We start from the raw sequence: 17,100 nt of genomic DNA on the forward strand, positions 1-17,100 counted from the left end.
CCTCTCCACTAAGGACTCTGGGCAGTGCTGGTGTCAGCTTTCCGCCTCAGGGGAACACTTAAGTCCCATTTTCAAATGTGAAAGTTAATGGAACTTTGGCTCCTCTGGGTCAAATTTCCAAAGGTATTTGAACACTCAAAGATGCAAATAACCGCTGAGTGGAATTTTCAAAAACACCTGGAACCCAGCTCTTTAAAAATACGTATGTGTCTATCTGCCTCTTTCGGTGCCTTTGTCCACCTAAGGCACCACTGAACTTTTCAAAGCCACCGTACAGTCGCCACATAACCCTGCCGGGACCTGAGTCTCCTAGTGTCTACGTTTATATCGGTTGGCATTTGCAAAGCACCTACATGTGGATGAGCTGTTCAGAACCCTAACTCAAATCAATGCCTTGGAAGCCCCAAAATGGGATTCTCAAACTGTGCAGGGGAATGCCTATCTGGCCAGCATGGTCTAATCCTGAAGGCATGCTCACCTATGATCTGCCAGCCCCCGCTCCACCCCCCCCGGCCTCATCAGGAGGGCTGGAGGCAGGCATAGCACCCCCACAAAAGACAGCTAGGGCACGTCTGGCCTCTTTCCTCCCCGTGCACTCGTGCTGAAGCAACCAACGTTGAGAACTGTCGAGGAAGGGGTTGAGTGGAATGCACAGGACCATTTTCATCCTTCTAATTTTAATCTTTGAAGTGTGCTGTTATAGTCTGGCTGTGGAACCCTGGGTAAGGAGGAGGTGTATTATATCCTTCATTATTTAATGCTGCCTTTTTCATTCCGTGCCATAATGTGTCTCAACTGCTGGCCAAAACCAGAAAGCTCTAGAAATAGGGTTTAGGTTAAAGGAATCCTCCAGGAAAGAGAAACACAGAGGAGTCAGCAAAGTGTAATTTCATTAGCTGAAGCTTCAGTAAAGATAAAAAAAGGAAACATTGGTTTTAAGTATTGATTGTAGCGGGAATATTACACCAGGGGATTTGCATTCCCAATTTCCGTTAAAATTAATGGGAACTGGCCATCCAAAATCTTAGGCAGCTTTGAAACTCTCAGTTAAAACCTTTAATTCCACTATTAAACCAGACCAAAACCCAGCCCACAAGCGTGGCATGATTTGTGAACTGTTTGACGATGATTATGTCCAGCACTGGTGTCACACAGATCCAGGGGGGAGCTGCCATTTTCAGAGTGGTGTGAATCGCTAAAACTCATGTATTATCATTCTTAAATACAGAGATGCCTAAACCAGGGGGTGGGGAATATCGCAGCCTCCTGCATGTGTTGTATAAAGCTACATGAGTAATCTTTTCAAGAGGGAAACCTCTGTTACCCTGTTTCCTGCATAGCAGCTGCTTATTGTCAGAGCTGAATAGGGAGGGGAGCCGACCATACTGCCACAGAGGAAAGCAGGAAAATCTTCATTTTACTAAGATAAACAGCAAATACGTTGTTTAGATTTGGAGGGAAGATTTAATGCTGTGGGTACAGTATGTGAAACACACTGTCACATTCTCTTTCCTTCAACTGTGAAACATACTGTCACATTCTCTTTCCTTCAACTGTCTATGACTAGTTTCAGAGTAACAGCCATGTTAGTCTGTCTATGACTAGTACTTTAGACACTTACTTATGGGGTGATCCGGCAGCCCTTATGTATGTGGCTAGGCTCAATAAAGTCAGTGGATCAAATTCAACTGTTTTCAAGTCTCTTTGGTGAAAAGCAAGTGGGATTTGGCTTCATAGGTGCAAAATCATGTTTTGATTTGAAATAGGAGGGATGGTAAGTGGGCAGATATCTAGGCCTCAGTCCTCCAAGGCAGCAAGTGCTGCTGATTAAAACAAAATAATTTCTCAGGGTGGGGAGCAGGAATTTCAGAAATGGTAAGGTTCCTAGTTTGATTTTTTTGCAACAATAATAGTTTATCTTTTCTAGGGCTGTCGATTAATCGCAGTTAACTCACGCGATTAACTCAAAAAAATTAATCACGATAAAAACATTAATTGTGATTAATCGCAGTTTTAATCACACTGTTAAATAGTAGAATACCAATTGAAATTTTATTAAATATTTTGGATTTTTTCTACATTTTAAAATATATTGGTTTAAATTACAACACAGAATACAAAGTGTACAGTTCTCATTTTATATTATTATTTTTGATTACAAATATTTTCTCTGTAAAATGATAAACAAAGGAAATAGTATTTTTCAGTTCACCTCATACAAGTACTATAGTGCAATCTCTTTATTGTGAAAGTGCAACTTACAAATGTAGATTTTTTTTGTTAGATAACTGCACTCAAAAACAAAACAATGTAAAACTTTAGATCCTATAAGTCCACTCAGTCTTACTTCTTGTTCAGCCAATCGCTAAGACAAACAAGTTTGTTGACATTTACAGGAGATAATGCTGCCCGCTTCTTATTTACGTCACCTGAAAGTGAGAACAGACATTCACATGGCACTTTTGTACCTGGCATTGCAAAGTATTTACGTGCCAGATATGCTAAACAGTCGTGTGCCTTTTCATGCTTTGGCCACCATTCCAGAGGACATGCTTCCATGCTGATGATGCTCGTTAAAAAATAATGTGTTAATTACTCCTTGGGGGAGAATTGTATGTCTGCCATATATTTCATGTTATAGCAGTCTCGGGTGATCACCCAGCACATGTTATTCATTTTAAGAACACTTTCACTGCAGATTTGAGAAAATGCAAAGAAGGTACCAATGTAAGATTTATTAAGATAGCTACAGCACTCGACTCAAAGTTTAAGAATCTGAAGTGCCCTCCAAAATCTGAGAGGGACGAGGTGTGGAGCATGCTTTCAGAAGTTTTAAAAGAGCAACACTTTGATGAGGAAACTACAGAACCTGAATCACCAAAAAAGAAAATCAACCTTCTGCTGGTGGCATCTGACTCAGATGATGAAAATGAACATGCGTCAGTCTGCACTGCTTTGGATCATTATCAAGCAGAACCTGTCATCAGCATGGACCCATGTCCTCTGGAATGGTGGTTGAAACATGAAGGGACATATGAATCTTGAGCGCATCTGGCATGTAAATATCTTGCGATGCTGGCCTACAACAGTACCATGCGAATGCCTGTTCTCGCTTTCAGGTGACATTGTAAAGAAGAAGAGGGATAGCATTATCTCCTGCAAATGTAAACAAACTTGTTTGAGTGATTGGCTGGACAAGAAGTAGGACTGAGTGGATTTGTAGGCTCTAAAGTTTTACATTGTTTTATTTTGAACGCAGTTTTTTTAATATAATTCTATGTTTGTAAGTTCAACTTTCATGATAAAGAGATTGCACTACAGTACTTGTATTAGGTGAATTGAAAACTACTGTTTCTTTTGTTTTTTACAGTGCAAATATTTGTATTCAAAAATAAATAGAAAGAGTGAGCACAGTACACTTTTTATTCTGTGTTGTAATTGAAATCAATCTATTTGAAAATGTACAAAACATTCAAAATATTTAAATAAATGATATTCTATTATTGTTTAACAGCGCGATAAATCGTGTGATTAATTGGATTATTTCTTTAATTGAGCAGTTAATCACAATTAATTTTTTTAATCGCTTGACAGCCCTAATCTTTTCAAAACTTTTTTTTTTTTTTTTTTGTGGAAAAATGATCATTTTCAGCTCTAGAAAAAAGAAATCCCACAGTGTGACTAAGCTGAGTGGTCAGAATGGGGAATGCAAGCAGCCCACAGTGAATGATGAATAGGAAAGAAATTCATAGAAAGTTAAAAGAAAAGTAAAATTTGCAGGAGGGGAAACAAATTTTCATGAAAATTGCCATTTTTGAAAATGGCCAAGAGGCAAGATTCTCAGCCCCTTCCGTTCCCACAAAGGGTGAGCATGGGGGCCTGGGTTCTGTAGAGCACTTCAGTGAAGTTCAGTAGGACTTAAGTACTTGCATAAATGCTTTGCTGAATCAGGGCCCAAATGGGGCAGGAGGTGAGGACTCTCAGCACCTTGCTGGATCAAGCCTGTAAACTCGAGTTTAGTCAGTCGCTGATTTCCATGAAGAGTTTTGGCCAGAGGTTCTAGCTTGGAAAATGTAAAATAAAAGTAAATACATGTCATTTCAGGCAGACATTTTAATCTTACCTGACTTTTAAAATTTCCTTGAGACGTATGGAAGCTGTATCTGAATTCCCAACTTTACCTGGCTATATGCAATTGCACTGTGTTTGCGTATCAGAGTCCGTCCTATGAAAAAAATGCAAACCCACATCCCATAATTTTAACTCCTGTTGTGTTGATGCAACTGTTGCCAGAGCCTCCTCTCTGGATAATGAAGGGCGAAACAATATTTCATGATACAAACGGCACACCGGCTCACTCCTACAGTCTCGAGCACAAACGAGATATTAATCATAGCGCAAGTAGATTCTAGAAACAAAATAAGAGCAGCCCCAGAACCCTGCTGGTAGCTGTGCATCCTGCTAATTCACCTCGGGGAGCATGAACCTCTGAGCTCAATTAACCCTTCTTCCTGAAGCCACCCATAAACCCTGAAGTAAACACCGTTTTCCCTCTGGCCCCTCTTTTCTATCAGTGACATAGATCATTTCTACGGTGCGGGTAAAATGTAATTCCCACTTATAAATTCAGGTCCCTAATGAAGAGTCTGATAGGTCTGGTGCATGTGTGCGGGGCACTTGACTCACTCTCGCATTGATTCTGTAAATCAGGATGTTTGATGGTCCTGAAGGCATCTGCTGTTTCTTCTGTCTTCCGTTGCTCTTTGAGTCTCCAGTGAAATTGTCTGCATGCAGAACATTAGTTGTTAAATATGTACGAGAGGCTGTAAGGGTTTTTTATTATTATTATTACTCCTGGTCTCCCTCCCTCCCAACCATTGTTCAGAGGCAAATTGGAAATCTGGTAATTAGGCCCTGACTCGTAGTGTAGTATTAGCGGCCCAAGCCAAAGTTCAACACCCTGAAATGAAATTTAAACCAATTAATCTGTTAGATTTTTATCGCTTGTCCGTGTTTTCTCAGCAATTCCCCCAGCACGTGGCCTTTGATCAGCTCTCATACGAAAGGTAGAATGTGAGCCTGCTGCTAGCGAGATGGGGCTGACATTAACATGGCACTCATAAAACAATCAGAGCAGTGAAGCCTTCAAACAGACAGGGCATAGTAATATTTAATAAAAGCGCACACATAATCTTCAGAATTAGCATTTTGTGCCTTGCAGTACCTTTGGGAGAAGAGCTTTTATTTGTGGAGTGATCATTATTATAACAAAGAAGAGCTACCTAATAATTTCCACTTTAACTCTGCAATATGCCACAAGCATTTCTGAACCATTATGCTAAACTGTGGCGGGGTAATCATTTTATTGTCACAGTTTGAAGGAAGGAAAGTCTCCTCTACTTTGGAGTCTGGGGGGAAAAAGCAGACATACACACACATACATACACACCCAACTCCTCGGTGGAAAAAAAAACTTTTCTCTTCTCTTGTTTCTTATGCGCTGAAGTTGGTACATAGCATCCAGTTATGGAAAGTTGTGAAAATTCACCAACACTCCAGAAAAGAACGGGAAGATTTTTCAAAAGCACCTAAGTAGCATGAGTTCCCTTGAAAGTCAATAGGATTTGTGCTCCTAAATCCCTTAAGCGTTTTTGAAAAATCTCTCCCTGAGGATGAAATCCTTGCTCTATTGAAGGCAGTGGCAAATCTCCCAGACTTCACCCTAGATGCTTAACATCTCTCTCTGTTAATACAGATAGCAGGAGCTGCACAGCAAAACGCATGTCAACATTTATTTTTCTCAATGTCTTGCAAGGAATGAGAGGATCTCGTTAATGCTCATAACCACAAGCAAACTTTTATGGGTGTAGGATATGGCCATATCATCTTCAATCAGGAGTGGCAAGGTTCACATGTGCTGTTTGAGAGGTTGCAGTTAATGTGGTCTCCCGTGTTTATTCAATCCAGAGACTCTGCTTTGAGAAGATGCTGTGAACGGAGTACACTCACACTGAATGTCTGAGTGATTTTTTTTTTTAAAATGGCATCTGGCAGTGACACTTACAAGCTCTTTTGGTTCAGGATACAGTTGGGTTGTCTGCCTTTCATTATTTAAAGTGTGTGTGCATTCACTGTTGTTTATTATGATAACTCTTATGGAAGCTTGGAATTGAATTCTGCCCTGTTTTATCAAGTGGGCATGTGTCACTCACTACTTTACTGTTAGAGTTGGTCAAAAAATTTTCACTGACAGGTTTTCCTGATGAGATGTGGAGTTTCGTCGAAAACAAAATTATTCACAGAAAATGTCAATTTCAGTGAAATTTTTCGGGTTTTTGATAGGAAAATTCAAAGCAAAACTTTTAATTTCAAATGAACATTTGGAACTTTCGAACTGTGAACATTTTGAAACGACATTTTTGTTGTGGTTGAAAATGTTAACATTTTTCATTTTGATATTTTGGAATGAAACTTTTTGGAACTTTTTGTTCTGCAGTTCCCCTTCCCCCCCCCATTTAAATGTTTTGTACTGTTTTGGAACCAAAGCAAATGTAGAAATATCAGAATTTTCCACAGGACATTATTCAGTTTTCTCGTCCATTTTTGTAGCGTTGCTGATTAGTAAATACCTCCCAGGAAGATAAATACAGTTAAAGATGCCAAATGATTAACAGATATACGCGGCACTGGGAGCTGGACCGTGCCTGCCCTGGTGCTGAGGCAATAAATAGTGGGCGGGTGTTGAAGTTCCAGTGAGCTGCTCCCCCATGTGTCACTTGCACTGTGCTGGTGCTGGATACTTTGGGAGCACTGCATTTCCATAACTCTTCCAGTGCCGGGCTGTGACTTGTGCAGTGATGTAGACCTTTACATTTACAAACCAAATATCTTTAAAACAAAACACTGTGGGTGCATAGGGGGAAGGTGGGAGGTGTAACTTGAAAGTGTATTGCCCCAAAGGGGAGAGATCCCATGGCTCCATGAACAATCAGAAATGCAACCCCACTGTAAACGGATCACATCTCCGGTGACGCACACTGTATTTCTAAAACGAGTCCCTTGTTCACTAATTTGCCCCAACCTGAGTTCAGGTCCTCAGGGTACTATATTTCCAGTGCTATTGTTGACAATTTCACTAAGGTAGTTAAATGTGTGTGTCATGTTAAATGTTTGAGAGAGGAGGTGAGGGAGGGAATATCTTTTCTTGGCCCAACTTCCTTTGCGGGGAGAGACACGTTTTTGAGCTTTCATGTTCACCATTCACTGGGATTGGTCACATGTGCACAAGTGCCTTGATTAATCAGAGCTCAGAGCCTGAATTTGGGAAAGCGTCTGGGCAGCTCCTTAAAGTTCCATTGATCTTGATAGCGCATAGACATATGCTTCAAGTTAAGCAGGTAACGTAAATGTTTGCCGGATCAGAGCCAAACATGTAAAACAGTGCAAGGAATTCAGCGCCCTTCACTGATTTCCATGTTGAGGATACAAAAGAAAAGTTGCAAGGTAAACATCAAGACGGTACGGACCTGTAATTGGGTCTCGCAACTACAAAAAATACTTTACGTTCATTTTAAAATGAACTGAATCTGTAATTGTGAGGGCTGCATACTGTTTCAGTTAATGATGTAGGGTCTCAAATAGTTTTTATGACTGGAGTGGGTTTTTTTTTTTGAAGTTTGTCTTCTAGTCCTTAAGAAGAGTAGCTGCTCTTGCTGACATGTGGAGAACTGATTATGTTTGGATTTTTATTGCAGTGTGCATACCCACCGTCAACTATAAATATCAAGAATTGTGTAATTTGGAATTGATTTTAATTTTTATTGGTGAAATGATTGGATTTTGTGAAAGGGCTAGATGACATTTAGAAAAGCTGGTTTCGTGGTAAATCCATTGCTGTGAGCTCATTCAAAAGGAAAACGTTTGGTTTGGGCTTTCCAAAGTTTTTATGCACAGTTTTATGCGACAAACGTGAATCCAAATTAAACATATTGAAGTTACTTCTGTGTGTGTGCTGCCTTTTCATGCCTGTAATTTTAGGATGTTTCTTTTGTTAGTTCATGTAAAAGTTGAAGTGCTGCCCACTGCCAAGTTTGGAGCAATGTAATGATTTTTGGCTGGGGTTTTTTTCATGTTAGCTGGCACGCCCATCATCTTAAGTAGTGGAAAAGTTTGTGCCTGACTCTTACAGCCTTTGGCAAGTGGCGACAGGGTCTGTTTGCATCCCATGTACATCATCTGTCACTCTGGAGCTTTTCTGCATCAATATCCACAGAAACATCTCGTGCTAGTGGCGATTCAACAAGTTCCAATTCCTTCCTTATTCCCATCCCCTTGCCCGCCCACCTTCCCAGTTGGCTCAGCGGAGTGGTCTTGTTGGGTGCATCAATTCAACTCCTACCATCTGGCACTTACCTAATGAATAACATTAATACCTAGTGTTTCTTTAGCGCTTTGTGTTAAAAGTGGTTTAAAGCACGCTGCCTGCCACGGTCTCTTTTATTTCCTTGTTTTCTTTACTTCCTTTAGGTTTAGACCAAAAAAATACCCGCACACAAGTTCTGAGCACCATGGCAATTATTTCAAATGACTAAACCAGGGGTCTCAAACTCAAATGACCATGAGGGCCACATGAGGACTAGTACATTGGCCCGAGGGCCACACCACTGACCACCCCACCCCACGCTGCCCCTGCCCCGCCCCCACTCCACCCCTTCTGTGAGGCTCCGCCCCTGCCCAGTCTCTTCCCACCCCTTCCCTGCCCCCATTCCAACCACTTCCCTGAAATCACCACCCCAACTCTGACCCCTCCCTGCCCTCAGGGGGTGCAGGAGGGGTGCAGGGTGCGGCAGGGGGCTCGGGGCAGGGGAACGGGGTTCAGGGTGGGGCAGGGGATCAGGGTGCGGCAGGCAACTCAGGGCAGGGGGGGAGTGCGGGGTGCAGCAGGAGGCTTAGGGCAGGGAGTCGGGGTGCAGGAGGAGTGCAGCAAGGGGCTCAGTGCAGGGGGTTCGGCTACAGGAGGGTTCGGGGGGTGGATCCGGCTTGGCACGCACCGGGGGCAGGGCAATGGGAACTTCGGGGGAGGTACCTGGAGGAGCGGACAGGGCAACACACAGACCCCTGTGCCCCCCCCGGCCTCCCCCAGGTCCCGGCCGCTTCCCAGAGAGGCAAGGGGGGGCAGGCAGGAGGGGAGCCTACCCTGCCCCCGGTGCACGCTGGGCCGGAGCCGCTCTAGGTAAATGCTGGAGGGGCAGGGAGGCTGCGGGGAGCTAGCGGACGGCAGGAAATAGCCCCACGGACCGCCGCGTGTTTGAGACCCCTGGACTAAACCAAACAGGCAGTTCAATCTGCCAAGCCTTTCTACTAACATGCAATCCATGATCAGCTGCTAATGACCTCCCCATAAATTGGCCTATAGCTGCAGATTGAGGATCCCATTCTCAGTGAAGCTATGCCAGTAGACATAGGGGTGAAATGCTGGCCTCAATGAGCAAAACTCCCATTTGACTTCAGTAGGGCCAGAATTTCACCCCAGTGGAGGACCTGGCCCCTCGTCTATTTCTAATACAGGCCTCTTTTGTAAAACTTATACTTATTGATGGGTTGGTTTTTTAAACAATTCCTCTTGTATAGCTGTTCAAGGAATAGGCACAAGTGACATATTGTGCACAAATATAATGTAAGGATTGGGTCCCACATTCTTTGTCCACACAGCGCCTTAGATGGGAGTACTGGGTGGTATGCAGGATCAAGTCCTATGCTGCTCTCCGTCTGTGCCCATATCTCTAATATCTCTGCCCAGGTCTGGCTCTTGACAGTCTGCTACTGCAGGCAAATTGGCAAACGGCCACTCCATCAGCCTGCACTGACGCAGTTAACTGAGGGCCTGTTTGTCCTCTCGTTTGCATTGTTTTTACAGCAGCATAACGCCATTGGATTCAGGCCAGTTAACTCCTGATTTACTCCAGTGTAAGTGCAGAGAATCAGGCTATAAATATTTTGCTGCCCTGTTCTGCCTGCATGCAGTGCTCAGCTCGCTTGTGACTCTAAAGTCCTAAAACCTACAGGGTGTTGTGGCAGACAGGTCTAGCCCTGAGTGCTGACAGCTTTAACTCTGACTGCCCTCTCAGCACCCTCACGAAAGGTACGTAGCCTATATCGTGCAGGAAAGGCAATATGTGAGAGTGGAGGTTTGCTGTGCACACGTGGCAGGGGACTTCTTCTCTCTGAAAGTGCAGTGCACATCTTTCTTAATTGCACAATTTTTGACCTGGTAGCAGATATTTATTTTGACAGTTGCTGCAGGATTGCAGCGCGGCAGGGTAGTTTGACCTTGGAGCAGCGTGGATCTTGTTGCAGAAGAATTAAAGTAATATAGTTGTGTGCCCTTTTTTATTTAACGAACATTTTCTGTAGTATTTATGGTTAGTTTATATTGTAATGGACAATAAAGGTAGCCGGATTATCTTTTTGTTGAATCAAGTACTCAGCATTTAAATATACACTACCTATCGGAATATGCTCTGTTTTACCGTCGGTCTATGTCTGTCATGCTGTGAGTTTCTTCGCCTAGGCTAAAAAACTGTTTATTGTCTTGATAGAAGCACAAAGACAAAAATTAACGGGCAAAAAAAAAATCTCCTCTCCAAAGATCTAATTGGGGGCACATGCACATGCAAGGAAGAATGAGCTTTCTGGAATCTTCATGTTAGTGGGGGGAAGGGAGGGAATGAAAGCTCCCCTCCCCCCCCCGCTCAAGTTGTCTGTCATTAAAATCCAGTTCTAACAGCCGAATACTTCTCTTTTTCATGTGTGTTGAAAAGCAGCTACGCCGTGTATCAAAGCTATCAGCCCGAGTGAAGGATGGACCACGGGAGGTGCCACTGTCATCATCATAGGAGACAATTTCTTTGATGGGTTACAGGTCATATTCGGCACCATGCTGGTCTGGAGTGAGGTAGGTGTTGTCTGAACGTTAATGTCTAATAGCTTTGTCTAGTTTATAGTAGGCCTGCCTTTCTTCTGGGCCCAAAGCTAAATCAGCAACAAAGGGTTAGATGTGAATTCCTTCTTTTGCTCCTCCAGTTCTGTGCAAACAGGATCAAATTTGCAAGTGGCACAAATCCAGTGTAGCCAGTGGAGTTGCACCTGCTTACATCAGAGCTGAATTTAGCCCAGTCGCTCTTATTTCAGGGAGGAGTAAAGGATGAGCTCTCATCTCTGTGAAGGATTCTGCATTTAACATGACAGTGGTCCAGGGCCCAATGAAATAAAAATGTGCGAGATCTTGATTTTTCAGAGTACCGGAAGCGCTCATTTGCTTCACCGGGGGGTACAGAAGCCCAAAACCTCAGAATAGCAGGTCCTAAATTCTAGTTATTTTGTTCTAAGCATCAACTGGAGAATTTTCATTTGATATACTGAACTGTACCCACTGTGGGAAAGTATCCCACCAACCGGAGTCCTTCATGCTTCAAAGCAAGCCTTTCTTCTCTCTCATTTCTGTTTTTTTTACTCTATTCCATTGCTCATTTTTCTTAATTTCCTTCTCCATCTCTTCTCTCATATTATGGGTTTTTAATTCTGTTGTTTCCCAAACACCAGTGAAACATTACATCACAAGAGATATCAACAGAACTATCCTCCTGTAACATACAGGCCCACAGAAATCCATGCAAAACTCCCACTGATTCTCTGGCACCAGGATACTTCCGACAGAATGACTTAGATGTTGCATTCATGAGGCTTTAAAGGCAGCATTGGAAGTTTTACCTCGAGTTGATATTTATGTGACTTTAGTACTGCAGTAAACCTCCTAATGTTAGTTACAAGCCAGCATTACTGCATTAATTATATAAATACACACCCAGTGACATTGAGATCATGGCACGATAGTCAAGGTTCCTTGGTAATCAGGTGCAGAGTTGCCTTTTGTGATTCCTAAACTAAATAGGATTAAGTCAAAAAAGCTTAAAAGAGAGGCTTGCCTCCCCCTCCCTTTCTTCTTAATCCCCAGGACTGTACATTTTAAATATTAAATCAGTCCTATAATTTGCTTCAGATATTACCCTTTTACCCCGGGTGAGTCTGCTACACATTTGGGAGCAATTTCCATAGGAAGGGTGCCGTCTACAATTTGCAGTGGACTTCACTTCTCTCTCTCTCATTCCCCCCTCATGGAAGACCAGTGCAGATGGATGAAAGGGTATTATTACAAAGTAGATGTAATAAATGGGATCTATTTTGAAGCCCTTATGTAGACCAAGCTTCCCACTGACTTCAGTGGGGGCTTTGCTTGTATGAGGGTCTGCAGGAATGGAGCCATTATAGTTAAAGACTTTTAATGGGAAAGGTGAAGAGGTTAGGAAGGGAAGAGGGTGTAGAGGCTGCAGCAGGAAATGTACCTAAGATTGGCTTTTCCATTTTAAACTCCAGTTCTAGTGATTAATAAAGGTAATTGGTTGGTAGCTTCAGAGATTGCCAGGTTGAAAGCTGGTGAATCAATTGTTATTGTGGATGGTGGAAAGGCCTTGTCATCAACTCAGACTATGGGAAAATTCAGACTGAAAGGAGTTAGTTTGTTTCTTTGTGAATCTTAGAGAGTGGGTTGTAATTGGGCTTAGAATGGAAATTGTTTTACAGCCTTCACTATAAAATTGTTACTGCAGTTCTGTAACCTAGAAATGGAATATGAAAATCCCAAAGGGAAAAGATATGACTGTGGAAAGAACCAGGAGTCCATTAAAAGCAAACCTGGAAATGCGTGAAGGTAGCTGAATGATCTCTAAATAATTCAAACTACACACAGTATCCACATACACAAGACAGGATAAGCCAGCCATTATATTTTCTCCTTTCGAAACATGTCCACTGGATTTTCAGTACCCAAAGTGAAGGTAGCTATCCAGTACGAATGTTTTAGCTGCCCTTTGCTAGAGGAAGAAATGAAGCTCTTCAGATTTCTGGATTTCATTTGCAAGCGCAAAACTCAGAGCAGGCTTGTCAGAAGTTTTGCAAATGTGAGGCTAGCTTTGAGCAAACCTGGTTGGATTTATGATTTTATTTTCAAAACCATATGAAACGTTTAGTTTCTCATGATTTTGCCATAGAAACAAGTGAAGCTTGGTAGTTTTTGACCAAGCTGCACGAAACCCAAAGCAATACTTGAGTTTTGGGAGGAAAGCAAACCCATGTGGATGGAAACCCAAGAAATTAGACCCAGTCCTACAAACAGTCCATTCACTGTGCTCTCCTTGGCAGCACTAGGAGTTCTGATTGCAGTGGACTTAAGGGACTAGGACAAATGTTTGGACTAAGCACAATTTTGCAGAGCTCTGCTAACCACTAAATTACCTCGGACACCAGTAAGCTCTTCTCAAGTTTAATATGGGATACACGTGCAACTTTATTTACATGGACTATACTGGCATAGAAAAAGTAGGTAGGGCTCCAGCCTTGGTCTCAGGACACCTGGGTCCAATTTCTTGCTCTGCCACAGACTTCCTGTGTGACCTTGGGCACATCACTTAGGGCCAGATTTTTTAAAGTATTTAAGCACCCAACTCGCATTGATTTCAGTGGGAGCTAGGCACTTAAATACATTGAAAATTCAGGCTCTTTGGGGCTCTGGGCTTCAGTTCCCCGTCTCTGATACGGGGTAGCAACACTGCTGTACCTCACATGGGTGCTATCAGGATAAATAAACATTAAAGATTGTAGGGTGCTTAGATAGTATTGTAATGGGGACCACGTAAGTACCTAAGATAGATAGATATTTCCAATACAATTCCCATCACATGTCAGAAGCAAGGTAAAAAGAAAAAAGTTAATTTAAATTTTTTTTATTGCTGTCAAGCTGTATATGTTATAAATAATTTGGAATGTAAATAACATAGTTTTAATTTATTTTACATGTAGTCAAGGTTTGCAATTGAAATATTCAGAGGCTTGAAATGGAGTTGATTATGTTAAAGAAGCAGATTTAAAATGATTTCTTGAAACACATATTTATTATTTAAAGCTATATTTTAGTTGTAAACACTCTAACATAATTACAACCTTTCCCAGATAGAGGAGAGCTAAATAAAAACTTAATTTGTCACATTAATTTTGTGCAGAAATGCAGATACCTTAAGCCACTGAGTTCAGTTCATCTTTAACTCTCATAGTACTTTAAAAATATCACATTTTAAAATCATTTTCATAAAGAATAGTGAAATGGGCTCTCTAATACCTTTCTCCATGTGACTTCGGAAACTGACAAACTATTTTGGTATAGGTTTCAGAGTAGCAGCCGTGTTAGTCTGTGTCCGCAAAAAGAACATGAGTACGTGTGGCACCTTAGAGACTAACAGATTTATTTGAGCATAAGCTTTCGATAGCTACAGCTCACTTCATCGGATGTAGCTCATGAAAGCTTATGCTCAAATAAATTTGTTAGTCTCTAAGGTGCCACAAGTACTCCTTTTATTTTGGTATAGTTTGCGCACATTGGAACTGGGCAAATGACTCACAACAAATAATCTATTCAACAAACTTCATCTCTTTCTGTTTGAGGACAGTCTTGAACAGACTGATTTGTTCCTCAGAATTTGTTCCTCAGTGAATGTTCTTGGTTTGTGAATTGTTGTGAGTATTCCACATCCGAGCTGCTGATTAGACGCATGGGAGTTTCTGGCCCCTGATTGGAGGAGTTTAACTCTTGGAATCAGGTTTCAGGGCCAATACTCGTGACTATGAATTCAAAATTAGTTTCTCATCAATATTGTGCAATATTTGCTTAAAATTGATTGTTTCGTTGAACATTCTCCTGCCCGGGAACATTCCTGCATCTCCACAGAGTCAGCTGGAAATGTGCTTTTTACTTTTATGCTGAGAAAAGATGAAAAACCCCTGATATACCAGCTCCGCTACCCTTGTACAGCACAGAAGCTGGGATTGATTTTTATGCTGCTGAATCAAATTCTATGGCCAAGATTTCCAAAGCTAACTATTAATTTTGGGCGCCTCAATTTTGGAGGGCCCAGTTCGGGACCCTTTAATGGAGCCTGGTTTTGAAAAAGTGCTGGGGCTTTCGCCTTCTAAGTATCGGGGCTCTTTAAAACATCTGAGACTGGGCATCCAAAATCACTTAGGAAAATTAGGCCTAAACCTCTGTGCAGACCCTGTCGGGCTCAAGGCTGCTTCTGTTGGAAACAGCAAAACTCCTACTAACTTAAATGGGTCCAAGATTTTGTTTTTTTGTCCTCACTTCTGTTTTAATGGCCCTCTTTATAAAGAATCCAAAGTAAATTTCTGACCAATTGTAATCACTTCTGTAACCACAAATCAGTGCTCACAGAGGCAAAAATAGACTAGTGACTAAACGTAACACCATCTTCTTAACTTTATATAATGCCACTTTTTTCTTTTAAGAAAATAACCTGGCAGTCTCCATAGTGTGAAATGATGCTGCATCACACAAGAATGTCTAGAATATATTAGCAAACCAAAAAAAAAAAAAGAAAGAAAGAAAAGAGGCTTGTTGCACAAATACAAACCCTAATATGTGTTGGATTTTAAAGCACAAATACCTCCCTCTCTTTTGAAGACCTCTGTATCTGTGGTATTAATCCTATCCATTCTGGGTCCCAACTGACGTTAAGAGAGATGATATAAAATAGCCGATGCAGATGCCAGAAATTTAGCCCAGTTTAGTTAAATATCCCAGGAGAGAGGGGCCCAGTGCTAAGTTGATGTCCAGATCAGACTTGCCCAAAAGTTTGGGGGAGGCGGAAGTTAATGTGGGGTTTGGGTTTAATCTCTGAATCTCAGAGACTGCTTCTTGGCATATCTCTATTTTGACTGTTAATTATTTGTCCTATCACTGCATCTAGACTCTGAAGTGCCTGTCTGAGATCAGGGCCCTACTGTAGATACACACAGACATCCCTTGTCCTGAAGATCACACAAGGTAGAGAGACTAGACTAGGAGGAGTGGGAGGGGACCGGAAGCAGGGGCAGAGAGGCGAAGTGACTTGCCCGGTAGGTCATTGGCATTATGGCATAGCTAGTAGGACCCGGGGATGAAATCCTGGCCCCACTGAAGTCAATGGCAGTTTTGCTGTTGATTTGAACAGACTCAGGGTTTCACACTAGGTCTCCTGAGTCCCAGTCCGGGGCCTTATCCACTGGATCACAATGCCTGTCATCATGCTGTCTCTCATCATGTGTGACTACTGTGAGGCGTTTGTCCCACTGATGTCAATGGAACCACCCAGGGTAGTAAAAGTTCCTGGCATGGACCAGACCCTTAGACTGCAAGTTGGATTCATAGAGCTAGGCAGCAAATTTGTAAGTGCCATGGAATTCAGTTCTCCCTTCAGTTCCTGTATGGTGATCAGTATTCCTCAGGGCAGTGAAAGCAATCTAACCGGATCATTTACGTTTCTGATCCTTGAATGCAGTCTCTCTGAGGCAGAGACTGCCTCCTTTGTTACTTGTCTGTACTGTACCTAGCACGGTGGGGCTCTGGTTTTGCCTGGCGTTCATAGATGCAGTGGTGTTATAAATAACAATTAATAATGATCCTGAGAAGGCAGTTTACTGAACCTTTCCCTAGACACTAAAGACAATCCCTGACATGTCACCCAGCATTAAGCACTGTTGGTGGTTGTGACCTCTTGCAGACCGATGTCGAGCATGCTTGTTTATAAAATGGAATTACTTGATCCCTTTTCATACCCACCAGGGTCTAAATTAGACATGAACAAAATATAACCCAGGCATCCTGGAACATAGGACTTTAGGCATAAAGTTCACCCTTTGAGAATGTGTGGGTGACAGTGTTGTATGTCGAAAAGGAGGACTTGTGGCACCTTAGAGACTAACAAATTTATTTGAGCATGAGCTTTCGTGAGCTACATGCATTCGGTGAAGTGAGCTGTAGCTCACAAAAGCTTATGCTCAGATAAATTGGTTAGTCTCTAAGTGCCACAAGTCCTCCTGTTCTTTTTGCAGATACAGACTAACACGGCTGCTACTCTGAGTGTTGTATATGTGTGGCTTTAAACACAGCTAAATATACTTACTTCAGAGGACAAAGGGAAACCAAACTGTTTGTTT

The 17,100-nt window shown here is 42.1% G+C and overlaps 1 protein-coding gene across 4 annotated transcripts in view; it reads left to right on the forward strand.

Annotated features, from left to right (window-relative positions):
* EBF1 (EBF transcription factor 1) overlaps positions 1-17,100 on the forward strand; it is a 326,168-nt gene that overhangs the window by 225,356 nt on the left and 83,712 nt on the right. For 3 of the 4 annotated variants that reach the window (XM_077823772.1, XM_077823774.1, XM_077823773.1), the window contains exon 9: positions 10,824-10,954. In XM_077823772.1, the coding sequence (XP_077679898.1) occupies positions 10,824-10,954 (131 nt within the window). Of the gene's footprint in view, positions 1-10,820; positions 10,955-17,100 lie in introns of all 4 variants that reach the window. The other variant, XM_077823771.1, reaches the window with a different exon arrangement.

This window comes from Eretmochelys imbricata, chromosome 8 (assembly GCF_965152235.1).
Source record: "Eretmochelys imbricata isolate rEreImb1 chromosome 8, rEreImb1.hap1, whole genome shotgun sequence".
NCBI lineage: Eukaryota > Metazoa > Chordata > Testudines > Cheloniidae > Eretmochelys > Eretmochelys imbricata.